Here is a 19772-nt window from a genome sequence, read left to right as displayed (position 1 = left end):
ATTGGATTAACTGAGGTGGGAAGACCCATCACCGTTGGTAGCACCATTCCATGAGCTGCAGCACTAACTATATAAAAAGGAGAGAACTAGCTGAGCACCAGCATGTGTCAGTCTCTACTTCCTCCCTGCTGATATGACACTGGCTTCCTGCTCCTAACATGTTTTCTTCACCATGATAGACCCTACCTTTTGGAACTGTAAGCCAAAATAAACTCTTTCCTTCCCTGAGCAGTATTTTTGTCATAGCCATGAGACTGATATACCCTGGCAAACTACCTTCTAAATATTTATGCTTGTGCCAATAGATTTGTTCTGCTCTCAGCTTTGGTTAGAGAAGTTTATTCTGCAGAAGGTAGTGGTTACAGAAAAAACTAGTAAATGGTTAAAACACTGAGAAGATAACTGGAGAAATGGTTAAGGTGCTTGCCTGCAAAGCCTAACAACATGGGTTTGATTCCCCAGTACCTACATAAAGCCAGACACACAGTGGCACATGCATCTGAAGTTCATTTGTAGTGGCTGGAGGCCCTGGTGTGCCCATCTTCTTCTCCTCTGTCTCTCTCTGTCTTTGTTTCTCTTCTCTATCTCTCTCTGCTTGGGAATGAATGAAAATTCTGCCAGGCTGTCATGGCACATGCTTTTAATCCCAGAACTTAGGAGGCAGTGGTAAGAGGATCATCATGAATTTGAGGCCAGCCTGAGACTTCGTAGTGAATTCCAGGTCAGCCTGGAATAGAGTAAGACCCTACCTCGAAAGCATCCTGCCACAGACATAGAGGACACTCAACTCCTACCAAAGCAGAGATTCAGAGATACAGAGGCTCCTAAGAGTCCATCACTGAAGTAGACCTGAAACAAATCCAACATGGCTCAGGGAAATTCATAGAAGAGGGGGTGGAAAGACTGTTAGAGCCACAAGTTGGGACATTATCCACAGATACATTGCCTCTTCCCCATAACTGATGGCTACCTCCGCAATGCACGACCCACAATTCATATAGGGATTACTGGCATCCCCATCGAGGGTCCCTTTCGGCGGGGGGGCAGGGACAATGGTAAGGATGGTATCAACATGTGCTGTTCACACACTGAGTATGTACATAACTAATAAAAATAATAAAATAAAAATTCCTAAAAAAACCTACTGAGAATTGAGTGCTCATCCCAAATGTGACATCTATACCACTCCCTTCCAAGGCTCAGTGACTACTGCAGAAGAGGAGATGGAAAGAATAAAAGATTTGAAAGAAGGGGAGGGAAGTATTGTGGAAAACTGAGTTCTTGTCATAACAAGGCTATTTTGCTATCACAGTTTCCTTATCTATAAAACTGGGATACCAGGGGCTGGGAGACAGTTCCATTGACAGAGTCCTTACTTTGCAAGCATGAGAACCTGAGCTTGATTTCTAGCAGCCACATAAAAATGCCAGGCATGTTGAGATGTGCTTGTTATCCTACTAAGTGTAGGCCTTATTGACTTATAACACTAGGATTTGCTGTATAAGTCAGGCCGACTTTGATCATCGTACTTTTGCCTCCTGAGTAGGTGAGATGACAACTCAATTAAATCAACTATTTGACCTTTAGAGTATTACTAGATATCAACACAAAAAAAGACAAAATTCACTTACTTTCAGATAGCATTTTCTCAGTCCCTGTTTGTTTCATTTGTTCCCAGGGATTCTGTTCTTTCCTTTCACAACCTCTAGAATCACAGAGTTCTTTTTCTTCTTTTCTCTTTTGTCTCATCTTGTCATAAGTAGATTTTGAAATAGAAACTTTCGTCTGCATGAAAAAGTTGAAATATATGGAAGTATTCAGGAACACTGACATTTAAAATACCCCAATCTCAGAAAATTGTATGTATATTAAATGCCTATACACCCAAGAAATTACATCTAGGGTGCTGGAGAGATGGCTTAGCAGTTGAGGCACTTACCTGTGAAGCCTAGGGACCCAGGTTTGATACTCCAGTTCCCATATAAGCAAGCTGCACAAAGTGGCACATGCATCTGGAGTTCATTTGCAATGGCTAGAGGCTCTGGCACAACATTCTCTCTGCATATACAAGTCCATTTCTCTCTCTCAAATAAATAAATAATTTTTAAAACTACATCTTGGGCTGGAGAGATGGCTCAGAGTTAAGGCACTTGCATGGAAAGCCAAAGGACCTAGGTTCGATTCCCCAGGACCCATGTAAGCCAAATGCGCAAGGTGACACCTATGTCTAGAGTTCATTTGCAGTGGCTGGAGGCCCTGGCATGCCCATTCTCTCTCTCTCTTAAATAAATAAATAAAATTTAAAACTACATCTTTGGGGCTGGAGAGGTGGCTTAGCAGTTAAGCACCTACCTGTGAAGCCTAAGGACCTTGGTTCGAGCCTTGATTCCCCAGTTCCCATGTAAATCAGATGTACAAGGCGGCACATACATCTGGAGTTCATTTGCAATGACAGGAGGCCCTGGTGCACCCATTCTTTCTCTCTCGCTCTCTGACTCTATATGTCTGTTGCTCTCAAATAAATAAATAAAAACAAACAAACAAAAACTACATCTTTAAGTTTTCAAGTCTCCCTTCCTTCCTTCCTTCCTTCCTTCCTTCCTTCCTTCCTTCCTTCCTTCCTTCCTTCCTTCTTCCCTTCTTTTTCTCTCCTTTTCTTTGAGAGTCTTATATAGGTAAAGATAACCTTAAACTCTTGATCCTCCTGCCTCCACCTCCCCAGTACTAGGATTATGGGGGTGCACACTGCATCCAACCCAAAATATGGACCTTGAAATCTTCATTTTAGGAATCCTAAAATAAAGAAGAATTATATAGCTAGTCATTGGTCTGTCACTGGTTTATTATACCTAGAATAGTGTTCAATATATACACCCATAACTATATATGTATATAGCACATATATAAAGTATATTGGACACTATATCAGTAGAATATAAACAGATTTATTTAGAAGAAAAGATCATCTAATATTTTATTTTCATCTAATATTTTAATATTAGATGAACAGAACTTTTGATTACCTAAGGTTATCAAATTAAAAAGCTTCTTTTAATTTATGTGTGTATAATAGGCACACCAGGGTCTCTTGCTTCTGCAAATGAATACCAAGCATTTGCACCACTTTTTGTGTGTAGCTTCAAGCTTAGGTTGGGAGTCGAACCTGGGTCATCAGGTTTTGCAAGCAAGAACTTTTTAAAAAGTGTGAAATGAGCCCCAGATTTTTAAAGTTTTGTTTTCTTTTTTTGTTTTTAAGTTTAAAAAATTGTCTCTACTTTAAAATTTTTTATTTATTTTTTAACAGATTATACTGCTTTATTCCCCTTTCCCTGGGCCCTCCTCTACTGGGCTGTGGGATTTACTGTGGGGTCATGAAGGCCTCAATCAGTCCCAATGGGATATTAGGGGGACCATGCCTCAGGGTTTTCTCACCCACTCTGTGGTTCTTACAGTCTTTCTGGCCCCTCTTCAGCAATGTTCCCTGAGCCATGGCAAGCTTGTTGACAGTCTAATTTACATTAAATTCTTTGTAGCCTTTGGATTTTTGCTTTAATAGGTTGTAGTTGATCAACATGTCTGTCACCATCACCCTGGAGCTGATTGTCAGGCTAGCAGTAAGAGCAGTGTTCATGGTGCTGCTTCCACTGCAAGTTCTCCTTGGCCCTGGCAGATATGGCAAGTCTCACGGTGGGCAGTTGGTTATCTTCTTGTCTTATCAATGGATCTTGACTCTCCTCCATTTTCTCTGTCATAATAGTATGTGGTGCAGACATGCTCCCAGCCTCTCTTCTGCTCAAGTTTTTAAAAAATTTAAGCAAAATACTTTTACCATCCCATATCTCGGAAAAACAAAACAATGATGTAAGGTAGGCTTAAGTTTATCCTAAATATTAGTAGGTAAACTTACATTTTTGTCATGTTCAATATCAACATATGATGGAATATTTTGTTGGACTGCTCTTCCAAAAATCCCTGATGGTGGATCAATATTCTGTTTAATAACTGAAACTGTGTCTCTGCTTTCCACAGAAGATATCACTGGTTGGTTGCAAGTTGCTGGTACTGAATTTGGATTTCCAAATACACCTGTAGTCAACAATCATCAAATAGTGATTATTCTGCAATGGCATCATAGACAAATCTTAAGACAAGGCTCTTCGAGTCAAAAAGTACACAATAAACTGTGAAAGACATGTTAAAGAACCATAAAACATACAAACCAAACCCCAACAAAACAGGAAGAGGTGTGAGAGAGCAGTTCAGGACAATAACAAGTAAGCATTAAATGCTTTAAGTGCTAAGTTCATAAAATGGTTGATATGAACTAGATGTTTAAGATGTTTTCAAAGAGTACAGATTTGAGCTGGCATTAGAAGACACAAAGATATGATGGAAAAGGAAGACAAGAGGACATCCTACAAGGTGGGGACATTTATGTGGAGAGCTAAACAGGTATGATGCAGGTACACAAACACTGGCAAACAGCAATAACAGAAATAAGGCTTCAGGAGAACTATAGAGGCAATCTGAAGAGGGTCCTAAATTAATGAAATTATCAAGCAAAGAAGTTAGGAAAAACTTCCAAGAACTTATTCAATTTCATTATGTTGAACAAAAGATTCATATCCTTACCATATATCTCACCATGACATTTTAGTTGAGACACTAGAAGCACCAACATTCATTTCTCCCTTCTTCCTGACTATGCTGCCTCATGCTTCTTCCAGCATGCCTTCCATGCCATGAGGATCTGCATTCTCAAACCATGAGCCAAAATAAGGCCTTCCTTCCTTAAGCTTCTTCAGTTGGATATGTGTCACAGTAGGGGAAAATTGTTACTGAGATATGGGACTCTTGGTGTGACTACCTGACCCTGTGGTTTGTAGGCCTTTGGAACTGATAGGCAGAAGAATCTGAGTTTTGACCTGTGAGCTAGAGGAGTCCTACAGTACTGTAAGTAGAACACAAATGGATATTCGGCAAGACTGTAGAAGAACAGAATGCTGACCCACAGACAGACAGTAAAGACTGCTCATGAGGTTTCAGAGGGAACAAGGACTTCATGGGGAAATAAAGTAGAAGACATACGTGTTACATCCTGGCCAATTAAGTTAAATTAAATTAAATTAAAAATAGGCCAAGTGTCGTCGCACACTCTTAATCCCAGCATCTAGAAGGCTGAGGTAGGAGAATCACTGTGAGTTCAAGGCCAGCATACTGAAGTTCAGGTCAGCTTGGACTAGAATGAGACTCTACCTTAAAAAACAAAAAAAACTATCTGCTATCTGTTGATGACCTGGTAATATGACTGAGGCTGAATTAAAAAGTAATGGACTAGGGGCTGGAGAGATGGCTTAGGAGACAAGCACTTGCTTGTGAAGCCTAAGGACCCTGGTTCAAGGTTTGACTCCCCAGTACCCACGTAAGCCAGATGCACAGGGTGATGCATGCACCTGGAGTTTGTTTGCAGTGGCTGGAGGCCCTGGTGCGCCCATTCTGTCTGTCTCTTTGCCTCTTTCTCTGTCTGTCATTCTCACATAAGTAAAAACAAACAAACAAACAAAAAGTAATGGACTAGAGATGAAGCAATGGCTTAGTGGTTAAGATGCTTGCCTGTGAAACCTAAGGACTCAGGTTCAATTCCTCAGTACCCACATAAGCCAGATGCACATGGTAGTGCATGTGTCTGGAATTTGTTTTTAGTGACTAGAGGTTCTGGTGTGCCCATTCTCTCTCTCCAATAAATAAAAATAAATATTTTCAAAAGTAACAGACTAAATTGTCTGATGGAGGAAATTTCAATAATATAACACTCAAGCTATGGCATAGTTATTGTTCTCTGTTCTTATACCTACAGTGACAGGGAGCAGAAAGATAACAATGTGGAGTTTGGGCCTGGAGAGATGGCTTAGCAATTAAGGCACTTGCCTGCAAAGCCAAAGGACCCAGATTTGATTCTCTAGTACCCACATAAGCCAGATGCACAAGGTGGCACAAGTATCTGGATTTTGTTTGCAGTGGCTGGAGGCTCTGGCATGCCCATTCCCACCCCCTTCATATAAATAAATAAATAAACTTTAAAAAATATATGTAGTTTGGGGCTGGAGAGATGGATTAGCAGCTAAGGCACTTACCTGTGAAGCCTAAGGACCCATGTTCACTATTCAGGTCCCATGTAAGCCAGATGCACAAGGTGATTCAAGTGTGCAAGGTTGCACATTTGTACAAGATGGTGCATGTGTCTGAAGTTCAACTGTGGTGGCTGGAGGCCCTGGTGGGCTAATTCTCTCTCTCTCATTAAAAAAAAATTGTGCAGTTTGTAGGCAGGGGTGGTGGTGCACCCCTTTAATCCCAGGAGGGTAAGGTTGGAGGATCTTCAGGAATTCAAGGCCAGCCTGGGGTTACTGAGTGATTTCTGGGTCAGCATGGGCTAGAGTGAGATCTTGCCTTGAACCTTTCCCCCTCCAAAACAATGCAGTTTAAGAAGAAAAAGAATTTAAGCAAATTTAAAATTGTGTTCAAGGTGCAAACAAGATGGGTGTGGTGAAAGTAGCTGTAATTATTATGAACATCAGTGCTATTTAAGAGAAAGCCAGTACTCTTCACTGGGACAATAGGAAAGGTAGCCTGAGGCCAAGACCATACCCATCAAAGGTTCAAATTTACAAAACCACAAATTCACTTGAAAGGAGAGAGCATAAACCGAGAATACTGAAGAGATTCCCTGCCAGGAAACAACATAGAGTATGCTCAGCCTCCATGGTGCACAAAGGCAACTAGAGCTGTGGTAGGAAGGGGACCTGGCTACATCTCAAACTGGCACTAGAAATTGGTAGCACAGATTACATGGTGATTTTTGCAGGCACATAAAATGTAAGTTACAGGGTCATGGAAGGCTGGCATCAGGACTCCAAAAAGCTACTAAGGCCAGGCACTGTGTGGCAGAGTCAGATTCCTTAAAGGAGGCCCTGGGAAGCTACTGCAGGAGGTTATGAAGGTGAAGCCCAAGTTTCAGTGGAGATCCCAAGATATTGTAGATGCCAGGACCATAGTATATCCACAAAGGAAACCTGCAAACATAGTGATACTGCCCAAGAGAGAAGTCACATGTGCTACATGTGGCAGAGTTGGTGATGTAGGGGGGGTTTCCAAAGGTTATTAGACCCCCAATATCACACATGGAGCTGTAGGGGATGGGCATCGGCCTTGCTGGGTTTCTGCCTTACTTTGACCTTTCCTTCCCATGATACATTTCTCCCTTTTGGAATGGGTAGGTTTACTTTGTATATTGGAAATAATGTATTTTTTAATTAAACATTAAAATATTTATTCATTTACTTATTTGACATAGACTGATAGATGACAGATACAGAGAATGAATGAATACCAGGTTCTTCCGCCTCTGCAACCAATCTCCAGATTCATGAGCCACTTTGTGCATCTGGCTTTTCCTGGGTACTAGGGAATTGAATCTAGGCCATTAGCCTTTCAACCAAGCACCTCTAACCACTTAGCCATCTCTCCAGCCCTAACTTGTTTTTTTAGTTTTAGTAGGGTTACAGTTAAGAGGTTACCTTGAATCTTAGAAGAGACTCTGTACTTTTTTGTTTTAATTTTAATTTATTTATTTGAGAGTGACAGACAGAGAAAGAGGCAGAGAGAAAGAGAGAGAGAGAGAGAGAGACAGAGAGAGGATGGATGCGCCAGGGCCTCCAGTCACTGGAAACGAACTCCAGATGCGTGCACCCCTTTGTGCATCTGGCTAACATGGGTCCTGAGGAATCGAGCCTCGAACCAGGGTCCTTAGGCTTCACAGGCAAGCACTTAATCGCTAAGACATCTCTCCAGCCTGACTCTGTGCTTTTTAAATATTTGAAAAGTTAAAGACTATGGGAACGTTTGAAATTGGAATGAATGCATTTTGCATTCATGGCCACAATCTTTTGGGAACCAGGGATAGAAATACTGTAATTTAAAGTGAAATATATGGGTGTCAAGTGACAAGAGGTGAAGTTGTCACAGTCAATCTGAACTGTCAGCCTGACTAAATTTAGAATCAAATAGGAGGTACACCATCTCTGGACAATTTATGAGGGCTTCTCCACAGAGGTTTCACGGGGAAGGAAGACGCATCCTGAATGTGAATGGCACCACGCCATGAACTGGGATTATGCACTGAATAGAAATGAGACAGTGAACTGACATTTGCTTCACAACTGCAGATGTAATGTAATCAACTGCCTCATGCTTCTATTGCCATGATTTTCCCACCATGATGGACTATCTTCCCTCAAATCACGAGTCAAAAATGAACTCTTCCTCCCTTAAGTTACTTTTTGTCAGATATCTACTCACAGTGATAAGAAAAGTAACTGACATGGGACAGAAATATTAAAGTTAGTATTTATTTCTAATTACTTCAGTTTAAGATTAACAAATTTCATGTGTGAAGACCACACACAATTAAAAAATGATATAATTCTGAATTACCTTTTCCAACAACCACTACTGAATCTTCTGCTAAGGTATTTGTGGATGTGATATCAAAGCTAGAAATTTGCTGGAAATTTGATGACCTTGTAAATCCTAAAAAAGGAAGACATAAAAATGACAAAAAGTACATTTAAAAATGGTTATTTATTACATAATACTTTAGGATATTACAGAGTGGCTTTAAAATATTGGGTATGCAGGTGTGGTAGACACATGCCTTTAATCCTAGCACTCAGGAAGTTGCAATAGGAGGATCCACCAAGAATTTCAGGCCAACCTGCACTACAGAGTGAGTTTCAGATCAGCCTGGACTACAGTAAGACCCTACCTCAAAAAAACAAAAAAAATTAAATTTGTTTTATACAGAATTTACATGTATTTAAACATGCTCATTAAAAATACACACACACACAAAATTTGCTTTTTCGAGGTAGGGTATCACTCTGGCCCAGGCTGACCTGGAATTCACTATGGAGTCTCAGGGTGGCCTCGAATTCACGGTGATCCTCCTACCTCTCCCTCCCGAGTGCTAGGATTAAAGGCATGTGCCACCACTCCCAGCTAATTTAATAAATATTTATAATTTGAATACCCAGTATACACTAGCCATTAAAGAAGAAAATTTCCTTCCAGTAAGAGGTTTCCACATGCCAAGGCTGAAAGTGAGAGAAACATCTAATTATAGAATGATAATCAGGGAACTACAGAGTAACAGTGAAGGAAATAATTTCCCTCAACTGCCAGATCAATTCACTCTCACAGTAACCTGCACTTATAGGTTTTTAATCTGTTTCTCAAGATTTACTTAATTACACTCCTCCACTAGATTATAAACTCCGAGGATGGGACCTATGCTGATTTTGATTACCATTCCTTACTAGAGCCTAGTACTTGGCCCTGAGTAGGTGTTCAGTAAATATGTTAGATGTATGCATCAAAGCAGAGAAATTAAAGGCAAAAAATCACTAATTTAGGGGTTATTCAAGAAAAGCAGCTGCTTTTGAAAAATTTAATCAAGTAAGTGCTTTAAAAATATATGTAGTTTTGTTAACCTTTTGGCTTTGTGTGAACCCAGTAGAAAATAAGAAACCTGGGGATGAGGGTGGGACAGGAGGCTGGGGGGATGGCTTACTGTTAAAAGTTGTTTGCTGACCAAAGCCTGTAGGCCTGGGTTCAATTCCCTAGACACCTATGTAAATCCAAAAGGCCATTTGTTTGCAGGCAAATGTTTGAAACATATGTTGAAAGAAATATGGCTTAGTGTCTCAATTCTAAATATAAAGACAAAATGTTTATTTGAAATTTATTTGTTTATTCATTCTTTTTGTTTGTTTTTTGAGGTAAGGTCTCACTTTAGCTCAGGCTGACCTGAAATTCACTATTGTAGTCTCAGGTGGCCTTGAACTCACAGCCATCCTCCTACCTCTGCCTCCCAAGTGCTGGAATTAAAGGTGTGTGCCACCACACTTGGCATCATTCATTTATTTCTTTGTGTGTATATAGGTGTTCCAGGGCCTCTTACGGCTGCAAATGAATATCATAAGTTTGTACCACTTTCTGTGTTCAGCTTGTATGTGTGCATTGGGAATTGAACCAGGGCAGGCAGGCATTGCAAGCAAGCACCTTTAACTGCTGAACCATATTTACAGAACGTTTACACTTTTTTTCAAAACTTCTGTATGTGTACATGTTTGCTACAGTACACATGTAGAGGTAAGAGGATGACTTTCAGATTGGCTCTTGTCTTTCCAAAAAGATGCAAGTGACAGCAAATAAGCATGTGAGGCAGGGTTTCTTTCTGGATCTTGCTCTCCTGTTGTTCTTTGCTGTGTTTGCTGTGAGCTTCCAGGAAGTTCTCTGGTATCCATCTCCCATCTCACTGTCAGTGTCTGGATCATAAAAGCCCCTACGGCTTCAGTTTTTTACATCGGGGTCTAACACTGAACTCAGGCACAGATGCTTGAGCAGTGAAGCTTTATCCACTGAGCCTAAAGACTTTTTTACACAGAAATCTTCTTGAATAATTTCTTTGTTATTTCTATCTAATTAATTAAAAAACAGAAAGACAATGCTGGAGAGATGGCTTAGTGGTTTAGGCACTTGCCTGTGAAGCCAAAGGATCCATGTTCAATTCCCCGGTACCCAAATAAGCCAGATGCACATGGTGGTAGATAGAGGCCCTGGTATGCCTATTCTCCCTCTCTCTGTCTCCTTTTGTTTGAGTTCCTCACTCTCTCTAATAAATAAATAAAACAAAAATATTAAAAAAATAAAAGACAAAAGTACAAATTCGTGGGGCTGGAGAAATGGTTCAGTGGTTAAAGGTACTTGCAAATCCCACTGGCCTGCTTTTTAATTACCCAGTACCCACACAGAGCCATGTGTCAAAGTGGGCCATGCATCTGGAGTTTGTTTGCAGTGGCAAGAGGCCCTAGTATGCCTATACTCATATATTCTCTTTCTCTCTCTTTGTAAATAAATAAATTGAAAAAAATTATGGTTGTTAACACTCCAATCAGACATCATTAATCACTTTCTCAAGTCATTTATTGAGCTCCAAAGATTCTATGGAGAAAATGGACAGGTTTAGAGGAACAGCCAATGGAGGACAGAAATAGGAAGAGGAGGAATCCACTCATCCACACATTACCAACACATGTGTCTTGTAAGTCTTTGATTCTCTTCAGCAGTGCAGTCAGTATTCACTTTAACCTGATCACTTGAAAGTATAATTTTTATTTTTTTGATTTACAGTTTTATTTTCTTTTGGTTTTGGGTTTGTTTGTTCATTTTTTGGAGGCCTGGACTGACCTGGAACTAACTCTGTAATCCCAGGCTAGCCTTGATTTCACCTCCTATCTCTCTACCTCCCAAGTGCTGGGATTAAAAACATATGCCACATCATATGCGTCTGGAGTTCGTTTGCAGTGGCTAGAGGCCCTGGTGTGCCCATTCTCTCTCACTCTCTGTCTCTGATAAATAAATAAATAAAAATAAATTTGAAAAAGTTATGTACCAACATGCCTGACAATCTACAGTTATTTTTATGGCCATATATTAATTATATATAAGATAGTGGGCTTCAAGATGGGCGTGGTGGCTCATGCCTTTAATCCCAGCACTCGGGAGGCAGAGGTAGGAGGACTGCAGAGAGTTCGAGGCCACCCTGGGACTACATAGTGAATTCCAGGTCAGCCCAAGCTAGAGTGAGACCCTACCTTGGAAAAAAAAAAAAAGTGGGTGTCATTAGGACATTTTCCACATATATATGAAAATACATTTCTCACACACACATATTCATTACATTTACACTTCTCTCCCCCATTACCCAGCATTTTGAGTGATGACATGTTAAGGCTACACTACTGTACTCAGTCAGCTAAGATCATAGTTTGAAGCTAGCCTGCACTATACATAGTGAGATCCTACCTCAAAACAAAATAAAAAAAGCAGTGGGGGTCTGGGGAGACAGCTCAGTGGACAAAGTACTTGCCTCACAAGCATGAGGATCTGACTGATCCCCAATTCCCATGTAAATGCTTGGCATGGTAGTGTGCCAGTAATCCCAGCACTGCAGATGCAAATAGGCAGATCCCTGGATCTTTCTGGAGAACTAGTCTACCCTAATATATGAGCTCTAGGTTGATGAGAGATCCTGCCTCAAAAAACAAAAACAAATAAAATGATGTAAATATTAGTTTATGATTGTTCAAAAGATGCAACTAACCCATATTAGTATGTTCAATAATCATGATTAAAGCTATTAAGAATTTATACCAGAGTACGAATTACTAAAAAAAAAGTTTGTTTATTTATTTGACAAGAGAGAAAGAAGCAGACAGAGAGAGTGAGAATGGATATACCAGGGCCTCCTCCCACTCTGCAAACTAACTCTAGATGCACGCATGCCACTTTATGCACCTGGATTTACATGGGTACTGGGGAAGTGAACCGAGGGCATCAGGTTTGCAAGCAAGTATCTTTAACCACTGAGCCATCTCTCTGGTTCCCTGAATTACTTTCAAAAACTATTTTTGCACTTGATTTTCTTTACATGAAAAAGTATGTAAATAAATAGAAAAATTCCATCATGCTTTTTCTTTTTCTTTTATTTTTTTTTTTTTTGAGGCAGGGTCTCACTCTAGCCCAGGTGACCTAGCACTCACTCTGTAGTACCAGGTTGGCTTAAACGCACAGTGATCCTCCTATCTCTGCCTTCCCAGTGATAGGATTAGATGCATGTACCACCACACCTGGCTCATCATTCTCTTTTAAAAACAATGAACAAAGGACAGATAATGAGTTATGGCATAGATTAAATTTTAAGAAATTTGCAAAAGAAAAATACAAGACAAAGTTTCTAACCAAATTCTTTCTTACTTGATTTGGGTTACTTGCACAAAAACACGCTCTAGGGCTGGAGAGATGGCTTAGTGGTTAAGGCGTTTGTCTGCAAAGCCAAAGGATGCCAGTTTGATTCTCCAAGACCCAAGTAGGCCAGATGTACAAGGAGGCACATGCATCTGGAGTTCGTTTGCAGTGGCTGGAGACCTTGGCACGCCCATTCTCTCCCCATCTCTGTCTCTCTCTGCCTCTTTCTCTTTCTCAAATAAATAATATGTTTTTAAAAAATGCCCTAACATCTCTGCCTGCCTACATATCACTCATGATTTAAGCTGATCAGAAGTCACAAAGTAAAGAAAGAGATCTTCTCTTTCCCTTCTTTGGTTCTTGAGTCAGGATCTTGCCAAATATATAGCTCAAGGTAACCTCTAGCTCATGGTGACTGTGCCTCAGCTTCCTGAATGCTGGAATTACAGGCATGTACCACCAGGCCTGGCTCAAATGCTGACCTTATCAGGACCAGGCTGAGGCAGCTCTTACTTATATTTTATAATTTATTATTATTTATTTATTTGAGAGAGAAAGAGGAGGAAGACAGAGTGAGAGAATGGACGTGCCAGGGCCTCCAGCCACTGCAAATGAACTCCAGACATTTGTGCCCCCTTGTGCATCTGGCTAACGTGGGTCCTGGGGAATTGAACCTGGGTCCTTTGGCCTTACAGGCAAACACCTTCAGTGCTAAGCCATCCAGCCCACTTTTACTTATTTTTGGTTATAAGATTAAACATAGGAGACTTACAACTGCTGTTCATTTAAATATTTATATCTTTTTTTTTTTTTTCAAGTAGTGGAACCCAGGTCAGAGCTGACTTGACTTTTTTTTTTTTTAATTATTTATTTATTTATTTGAGAGCGACAGACACAGAGAGAAAGACAGGTAGAGGGAGAGAGAGAGAATGGGCGCGCCAGGGCTTCCAGCCTCTGCAAACGAACTCCAGACGCGTGCGCCCCCTTGTGCATCTGGCTAACGTGGGACCTGGGGAACCGAGCCTCGAACCGGGGTCCTTAGGCTTCACAGGCAAGCGCTTAACCGCTAAGCCATCTCTCCAGCCCTAAATATTTATATCTTTTGAATTGCTTCTGTTTCTTCTAAGAAAAAATTTTGTTTTGTTTGCACTTTGTTTTAAATTAAAAGTTTATTTATTTTTAAATTAAATTAAATTTTTATATTATATATATGTATGTATATGTGTGTGTGTGTGTGTGTGTGTGTGTGTGTGTGTATATTTATATTTTAGTCTCACTGTAGCCCAGGATGATCTGGAATTCACTATGTAGTGTCAGGGTGTCCTCCAACTCATGGCAATCCTCCTACCTCTGCCTCCTGAGTGCTGGGGTTAAAGGCATGTGCCTACCACACCCAGCCCTAAATTTTATTTATTTGAGAGAGAGGAGAAAGAAGCAGGGGGCGGGTGGTGGGGAGTGATAGGTGCACCAGGGCCTTTGGCCCCTGTAAACAAACTTTAGACGCATGTGTCACCTTGTGCATCTGGCTTATGTGGGACCTGGGGAATCGAACCTGGGTCTTTTGGCTTCACGGGCAAAATTTAACCACTAAGCCATCTCTCCAGCCCTGTTTGGTTTTTGAAATAGGATCTTATTCTGTAGTTCAGGCTGGTCACAAATTCCTACTAATCTTTCTGCCTCAGCCTCCCAGGTGCCATAATTACAAGTGTGAGCTACCATGCCCAGCTAAGAGAAATTTTGAAAATGTAGCTATAACAGTTTCACTTATAAAATAAGGAAAGCTGGCTGTGGTGGTTTGATTTAAGTGTTTTCCATAAACTTAGGTGTTCTGAGTGCTAGGTCCCCAGCTGATAGCAACTTGGGAATTAAAGCCTCCTGGTTGGGCTAACTCCACAATGCATGACCCTCAACAAGGAGGGGCCAATAGGGAGGGGGTGGGTGACAGACGACCCTAATAATGGTACCAAACTGCCTGTATTTGATGAATACAAAACTTAAAAAAAAAAAAAAAAGCCTCCTGGGGGTAGTGTATTGCTGGGGGTGGGCTTACGGGTATTATAGCCAGCCTCCTCTTAACAGTGCTTGGCACACTCTTTTGTTGCTGTTGTCTACCTGAAGTTGGCCAGGAGGTGATGTCCACTCTCTGCTCATGCCATCATTTCCCCCTGCCATCATGGAGCTTGCCCTTGAGTTAATAAGCCAGAATAAACTCCCCCCCCCCCACAATCTGCTCTTGGTCAGGTGTTGTCTGCCAGCAATGCAAACCTGAATGCAACACTGGCAGAGGAGGATCACCATGAATTTGAAGCAAGCCTACATAGTGAATTCCATGTCAGCCTGGGTTAGAATGAGTCTCTCTCTCCAAAAAAAAAAAAAAAGATATAGGGGACTCACCAGATGTGCTACTTATGTTAAATTTTATAAAAATGCAAATATCATAACAATGGTTAGTGATAATCAGAGAAGCTTTCTACCAAGTTCTACCACAAGAAAATTACATTCCCACTGCCACATCTTTTCTTCATAAATAATTTGCTCACATGACTGTTTCCACTCTATTTTAGTGGTGAACTGTGTGCTTGATGCATGTACTTATGTATGCTCTGTAAAGAGAGGATAGTAGGGATTACTTTTGTTGTTGTTATTTTGTTGGTTTTTTTTTGTTGTTGTTGTTTTTCGAGATAGGGTCTCACTGTAGCCCAGGCTGACCTGGAATTCACTATGGAGTCTCAGGGTGGCCTTGAACTCATGGCGATCCTCCTACCTCTGCCTCCCAAGTGCTGGGATTAAAGGCGCGTGTCACCACGCCCGTCTTTCATTGGTAGTTTTTTGAGGTAGGGTCTTGCTCTAGCTCAGGCTGATCTGGAATTCACTATGTAGTCTTAGGCTGGCCTTGGACTCACAGCGACCCTACTACCTCTGCCTCCCAAGTGCTGGGATAAAAGGCATGCGACACCATGCCCATGGGGGGGAGGGGAGGAAAGAGTAGAGGAGGGGGAGGAGGAGGGAGAATGGGCACACCAGGACCTCCAGCCACTGCAAACAAACTCCAGATGTGTGCACCACTGAGTACATCTGGCTTTATATGGGTACTAGGGAATCTTTCTTGTTAGGCTTTGTAAGCAAGCACTTTAACTGTTGAGCCATTTCTCCAGCTCAGCATTACTAGTTTTAACTCATAGGCTGTCCTTTGTATTAGCTCCTTAGGCAGGAGCACAAACCAATACTCAAAACTGTGAGATCACTAAATTCTGCAAAATTATTTTATAAACAACATGTCAAAAGAAAGGTAAGTTGGAAAACCTCAAAACAGAATTTTCACTTAATTTTTCTTTATTAGTATGCTTGTGGAAGATTCTGTCTTAGATTAAATCTTCAAATTAATTTCTCAAGAAATTTACTAACCTTTTGTATGCTTATGTCTTGGGTGTTCCTTATTTTGTGCTTTTAAAGTACTAGGTGAAATATCATGTGACCTATCATCTTCAAAATCACCACATCCAAACCCATAGCTCATACGTTGACCATAATGCTTACACTGGATGTAGTAATCCCTATAAAATAAATGTTTATTTGGATAACTTATGTAACATTGTACAGTACATACTTATCTCCCCTCTAAATCTATCTTGCTTTCTACTCTTTTGTAAAGGTCAATAACATACCAGAAATTATAACATAATAGTAATCTTTAAAGATTTGTTCCATTTTAAGTTATACAATACTTTAAATATTGCTAGTATATAAAAATATTTATTATAGGTTATATGAAGACATTTGTTAAAATGGGCTTTAAAAATGCAATACTAAGCACATGGTGGCTTATGCCTATAATCCCAGCACTTAGGAAGCTGAAGTAGGAGGATCACCATGAGTTCATTGCCAGCTTGGGCTGCAGATTGAGTTCCATGACAGCCTGGGTAGAATGAGACTCTGCCTCAAAAAACAGCAATAAAATACCACCTGTAATGTTTAAAAGGGAATGTCAAATATATATGTTAAAGCTGTCACAGTAGCACATACCTCGCAATCCTAACCCTCAGGAAGTGGAGGCAAAAGAGTCACAAGTTTGAGACCAGTTTAGGCTACATAAAAAGTTCATAACCAGCCTGGCCTACAAAAAAAAAAAGCACTTAATTAAAGTAATTAACTTAATAACACTTTTAATTTTATACAAAAAAGAAAAAAAATATCTAGAAATTTAAGATAATGACCTGATAAACCTATATTCTTTATTCCTTTCTTTTCTCTTGCTCGCATGCAATATATGCATGCTCCTCTGGCTGGTAAGGTCATGTACAACACAGGGATTAAGAAGTCAGTATGTGGCATCAGGTTCACCAGCTTTAAATCATAGCCCTGCCACTTTAACTGCTGAGAGATCCTGGGTAAGACACATGTCTAAAATGAGGATAATAGCTGAACCTTTCCTAGAACTGTCACATGAACTAAATGAAGAAAACAGAATGCCCAGAATGATGGTACACTCTGGTAAACTCCTAGTATTTGGGAGGCAGAGGCAGAAAGATCACCATGAGTTCAAGGGCAGCATGGGCTATATCATGAGACACTGTCTCACCCCATTCCCCAGAAAAAAGAAAGAATATACACAGAAAAGGCTTAACATGCTACCTGACATGCTTCAAATACCCAAGGATTTTATGATCCCTAGTAAAAACAGAAAACTCTATTGTATGTTTCTTTTTAAAGTAACAAAAAATTTAGTCTAAATGTGAATATTTATTTAAATTTTAATATTTTATTTATTTATTTGCTTATTTTGACAGAGAGAAAGAGAGAGAAAGGCAGATAGAGAGAATGGGTGTGCCAGGGCCTCTAGCCATTGCAAATGAACTCTAGACACATGAACCTCCTTGTGCATCTGGCTTATGTGGGTATTGGGGCATTAAATCTGGGTATTTAGGGCTACGCAGGCAAATGCTTTAACCACTAAGCCATCCCTGCAGCCCCTTAATTACATTTTTTTCAGAGACCTTTATTTTGCTCAATGATGAATTCCAGGTTCCTAGAATCATGCCTGGCACATAGTAGATGCTTATTAAGTATTTAAAGGTTTGGTTGAGTAATGAATGCACTATTTAAAAAAAAAAAAAAACCAGACACCCAATATACAAAACAAACCTGCCTGCCTATTATACCTATGCAATTAAGTACATATGCCTGAAATCTCTTTATTCCCATCCACTCGTTTAGCTTCCAAAATGTCTCCAGGGCTGTCTCTGCAAGCCCCCCCCCCCCCGCCCAAGCCACTGGGGACCTCCCTAGTACTGCGGGTGGAAGCTCAAACACGAGTCCACTGTCCCCACTTTTATTTAATATAGTACTGGAAATCTTTGGCAATAGCAATAAGGCAAGAGACGCACATAAAAGGGATACAAATTGGAAGGGAAGAGATTCAAGTTGTCATTATTTGCAGATGATATAACTATACATAAAGGAACCTAAAGACTCTACCAGCAAACTGTTAGAGCTGATAAACACCTACAGCCATGTAGCAGGATACAAAATAAACACACAGAAATCAGTAGCCTTCCTATAAGCTAACAACAAACACAGAGAGGATGAAATCAGACAAGCACTCCCATTAACAACTGCATCAAAAAATAAAATAAAATTAAATAAAGTACCTTGGAATAAACCTAACCACGGTAGTGAAGGATTTCTACAATGAAAACTTTAAAACACTCAAGCGAGAAACTGCAGAAGACAGATAAGGAAATGGAAAGACATGCCTTGTTCTTGGATTGGAAGAATCAGTATTGTGAAAATGGCAATCTTACCAAAAGCAATCTATATTTTGTTTGTTCGTTTGTTTTTTGGTTTTTGAGGTAGGGTCTCACTCTAGCCCAGGCTGACCTGGAATTCACTATGTAGTCTCTAGCCTCGAACTCATGAGATCCTTCTACCTCTGTCTCCTGAGAGCTGGGATTAAAGGTATGCATCACCACGCCCAACTAGCAATCTACACATTTAATGCAATTCCCATCAAAATTCCAATGGCATTCTTCATGGAAATAGAAAAAAAAAATCCAAAAATTCATTTGGAAGCACAAAAAATCTCGAATATCTAAAACAATTTTGAGCAGCAAAAATAAGGGTAGTAGTATCACCATACCTGATTTTAACCTATATTACAGAGCCATAGTAACAAAAACAGAATGGTACTGGCACAAAAACAGACATGTACATCAATGGAACAGAAGAGAGGACCCAGATTTAAGTCCAGGTAGCTACAGCCACCTGATCTTCAACAAAAATGCCAAATATGCTCATTGGAGAAAAGAGCCTCTTCAGCAAATGGTGCGAGGAAAAGTAGGTATGTATCTGTATGTAAAAGGGCAAAAATAGATCCCTATCTCTTACCCTGCTCAAAAATTAAGTCCAAATGGATCAAAGACCTTAATATCAGACCTGGGATTCTGAAACTTTTAGAGGAAAAAGTAGGAGAAACCCTTCAACATATTGGTCTTGGAAAAGACTTTCTGAATATAACCCCAATTGCTCATGAAATAAAACCACAGATCAACTACTGGGACTTCATGAAATTACAAAGCTTTTGTATGGCAAAGGACACTATGAATAGAGCAAAGAGGCAACCTACAGAATGGGAGAAAATCTTTGCCAACTATACATCTGATAGAGGATTAATATCTAGGTTACATAAAGAACTCAAAAACATTAATAAGAAATCAACCCAATTTAAAAATGGGCTATGGAACTAAACAGAGAGTTATCAAAAGGAGAAATACAGATGGCATATAAACATCTAAAAAATAGTTCTAGTTCCCTAGTTGTGGTGGTTTGTTTCAGGTGTCCCTCATAAACTTAGGTGTTCTGAATGCTAGGTTCCCAGCTAATGAAGATTTGGGAACTAAGGTCTCCTGGAG

General features: G+C 40.2%; 1 protein-coding gene across 4 annotated transcripts in view; it reads right to left on the bottom strand.

Annotated features, from left to right (window-relative positions):
* Togaram1 (TOG array regulator of axonemal microtubules 1) overlaps positions 1-19772 on the bottom strand; it is a 108950-nt gene that overhangs the window by 43515 nt on the left and 45663 nt on the right. For all 4 annotated transcript variants that reach the window (XM_004649143.2, XM_045155037.1, XM_045155038.1 and 1 more), the window contains 3 exons: positions 8491-8586; positions 3908-4086; positions 1632-1785 (listed from right to left, as the gene is read on the bottom strand). In XM_004649143.2, coding sequence (XP_004649200.1) covers positions 1632-1785; positions 3908-4086; positions 8491-8586 — 429 coding nt within the window. The remainder of the gene's footprint in view (positions 1-1631; positions 1786-3907; positions 4087-8490; positions 8587-19772) is intronic.

This window comes from Jaculus jaculus, chromosome 7 (genome assembly GCF_020740685.1).
Source record: "Jaculus jaculus isolate mJacJac1 chromosome 7, mJacJac1.mat.Y.cur, whole genome shotgun sequence".
NCBI lineage: Eukaryota > Metazoa > Chordata > Mammalia > Rodentia > Dipodidae > Jaculus > Jaculus jaculus.
The sequence above is the reverse complement of the archived record's forward strand: the minus strand, read 5'-3'. Positions and strand labels throughout refer to the sequence as shown.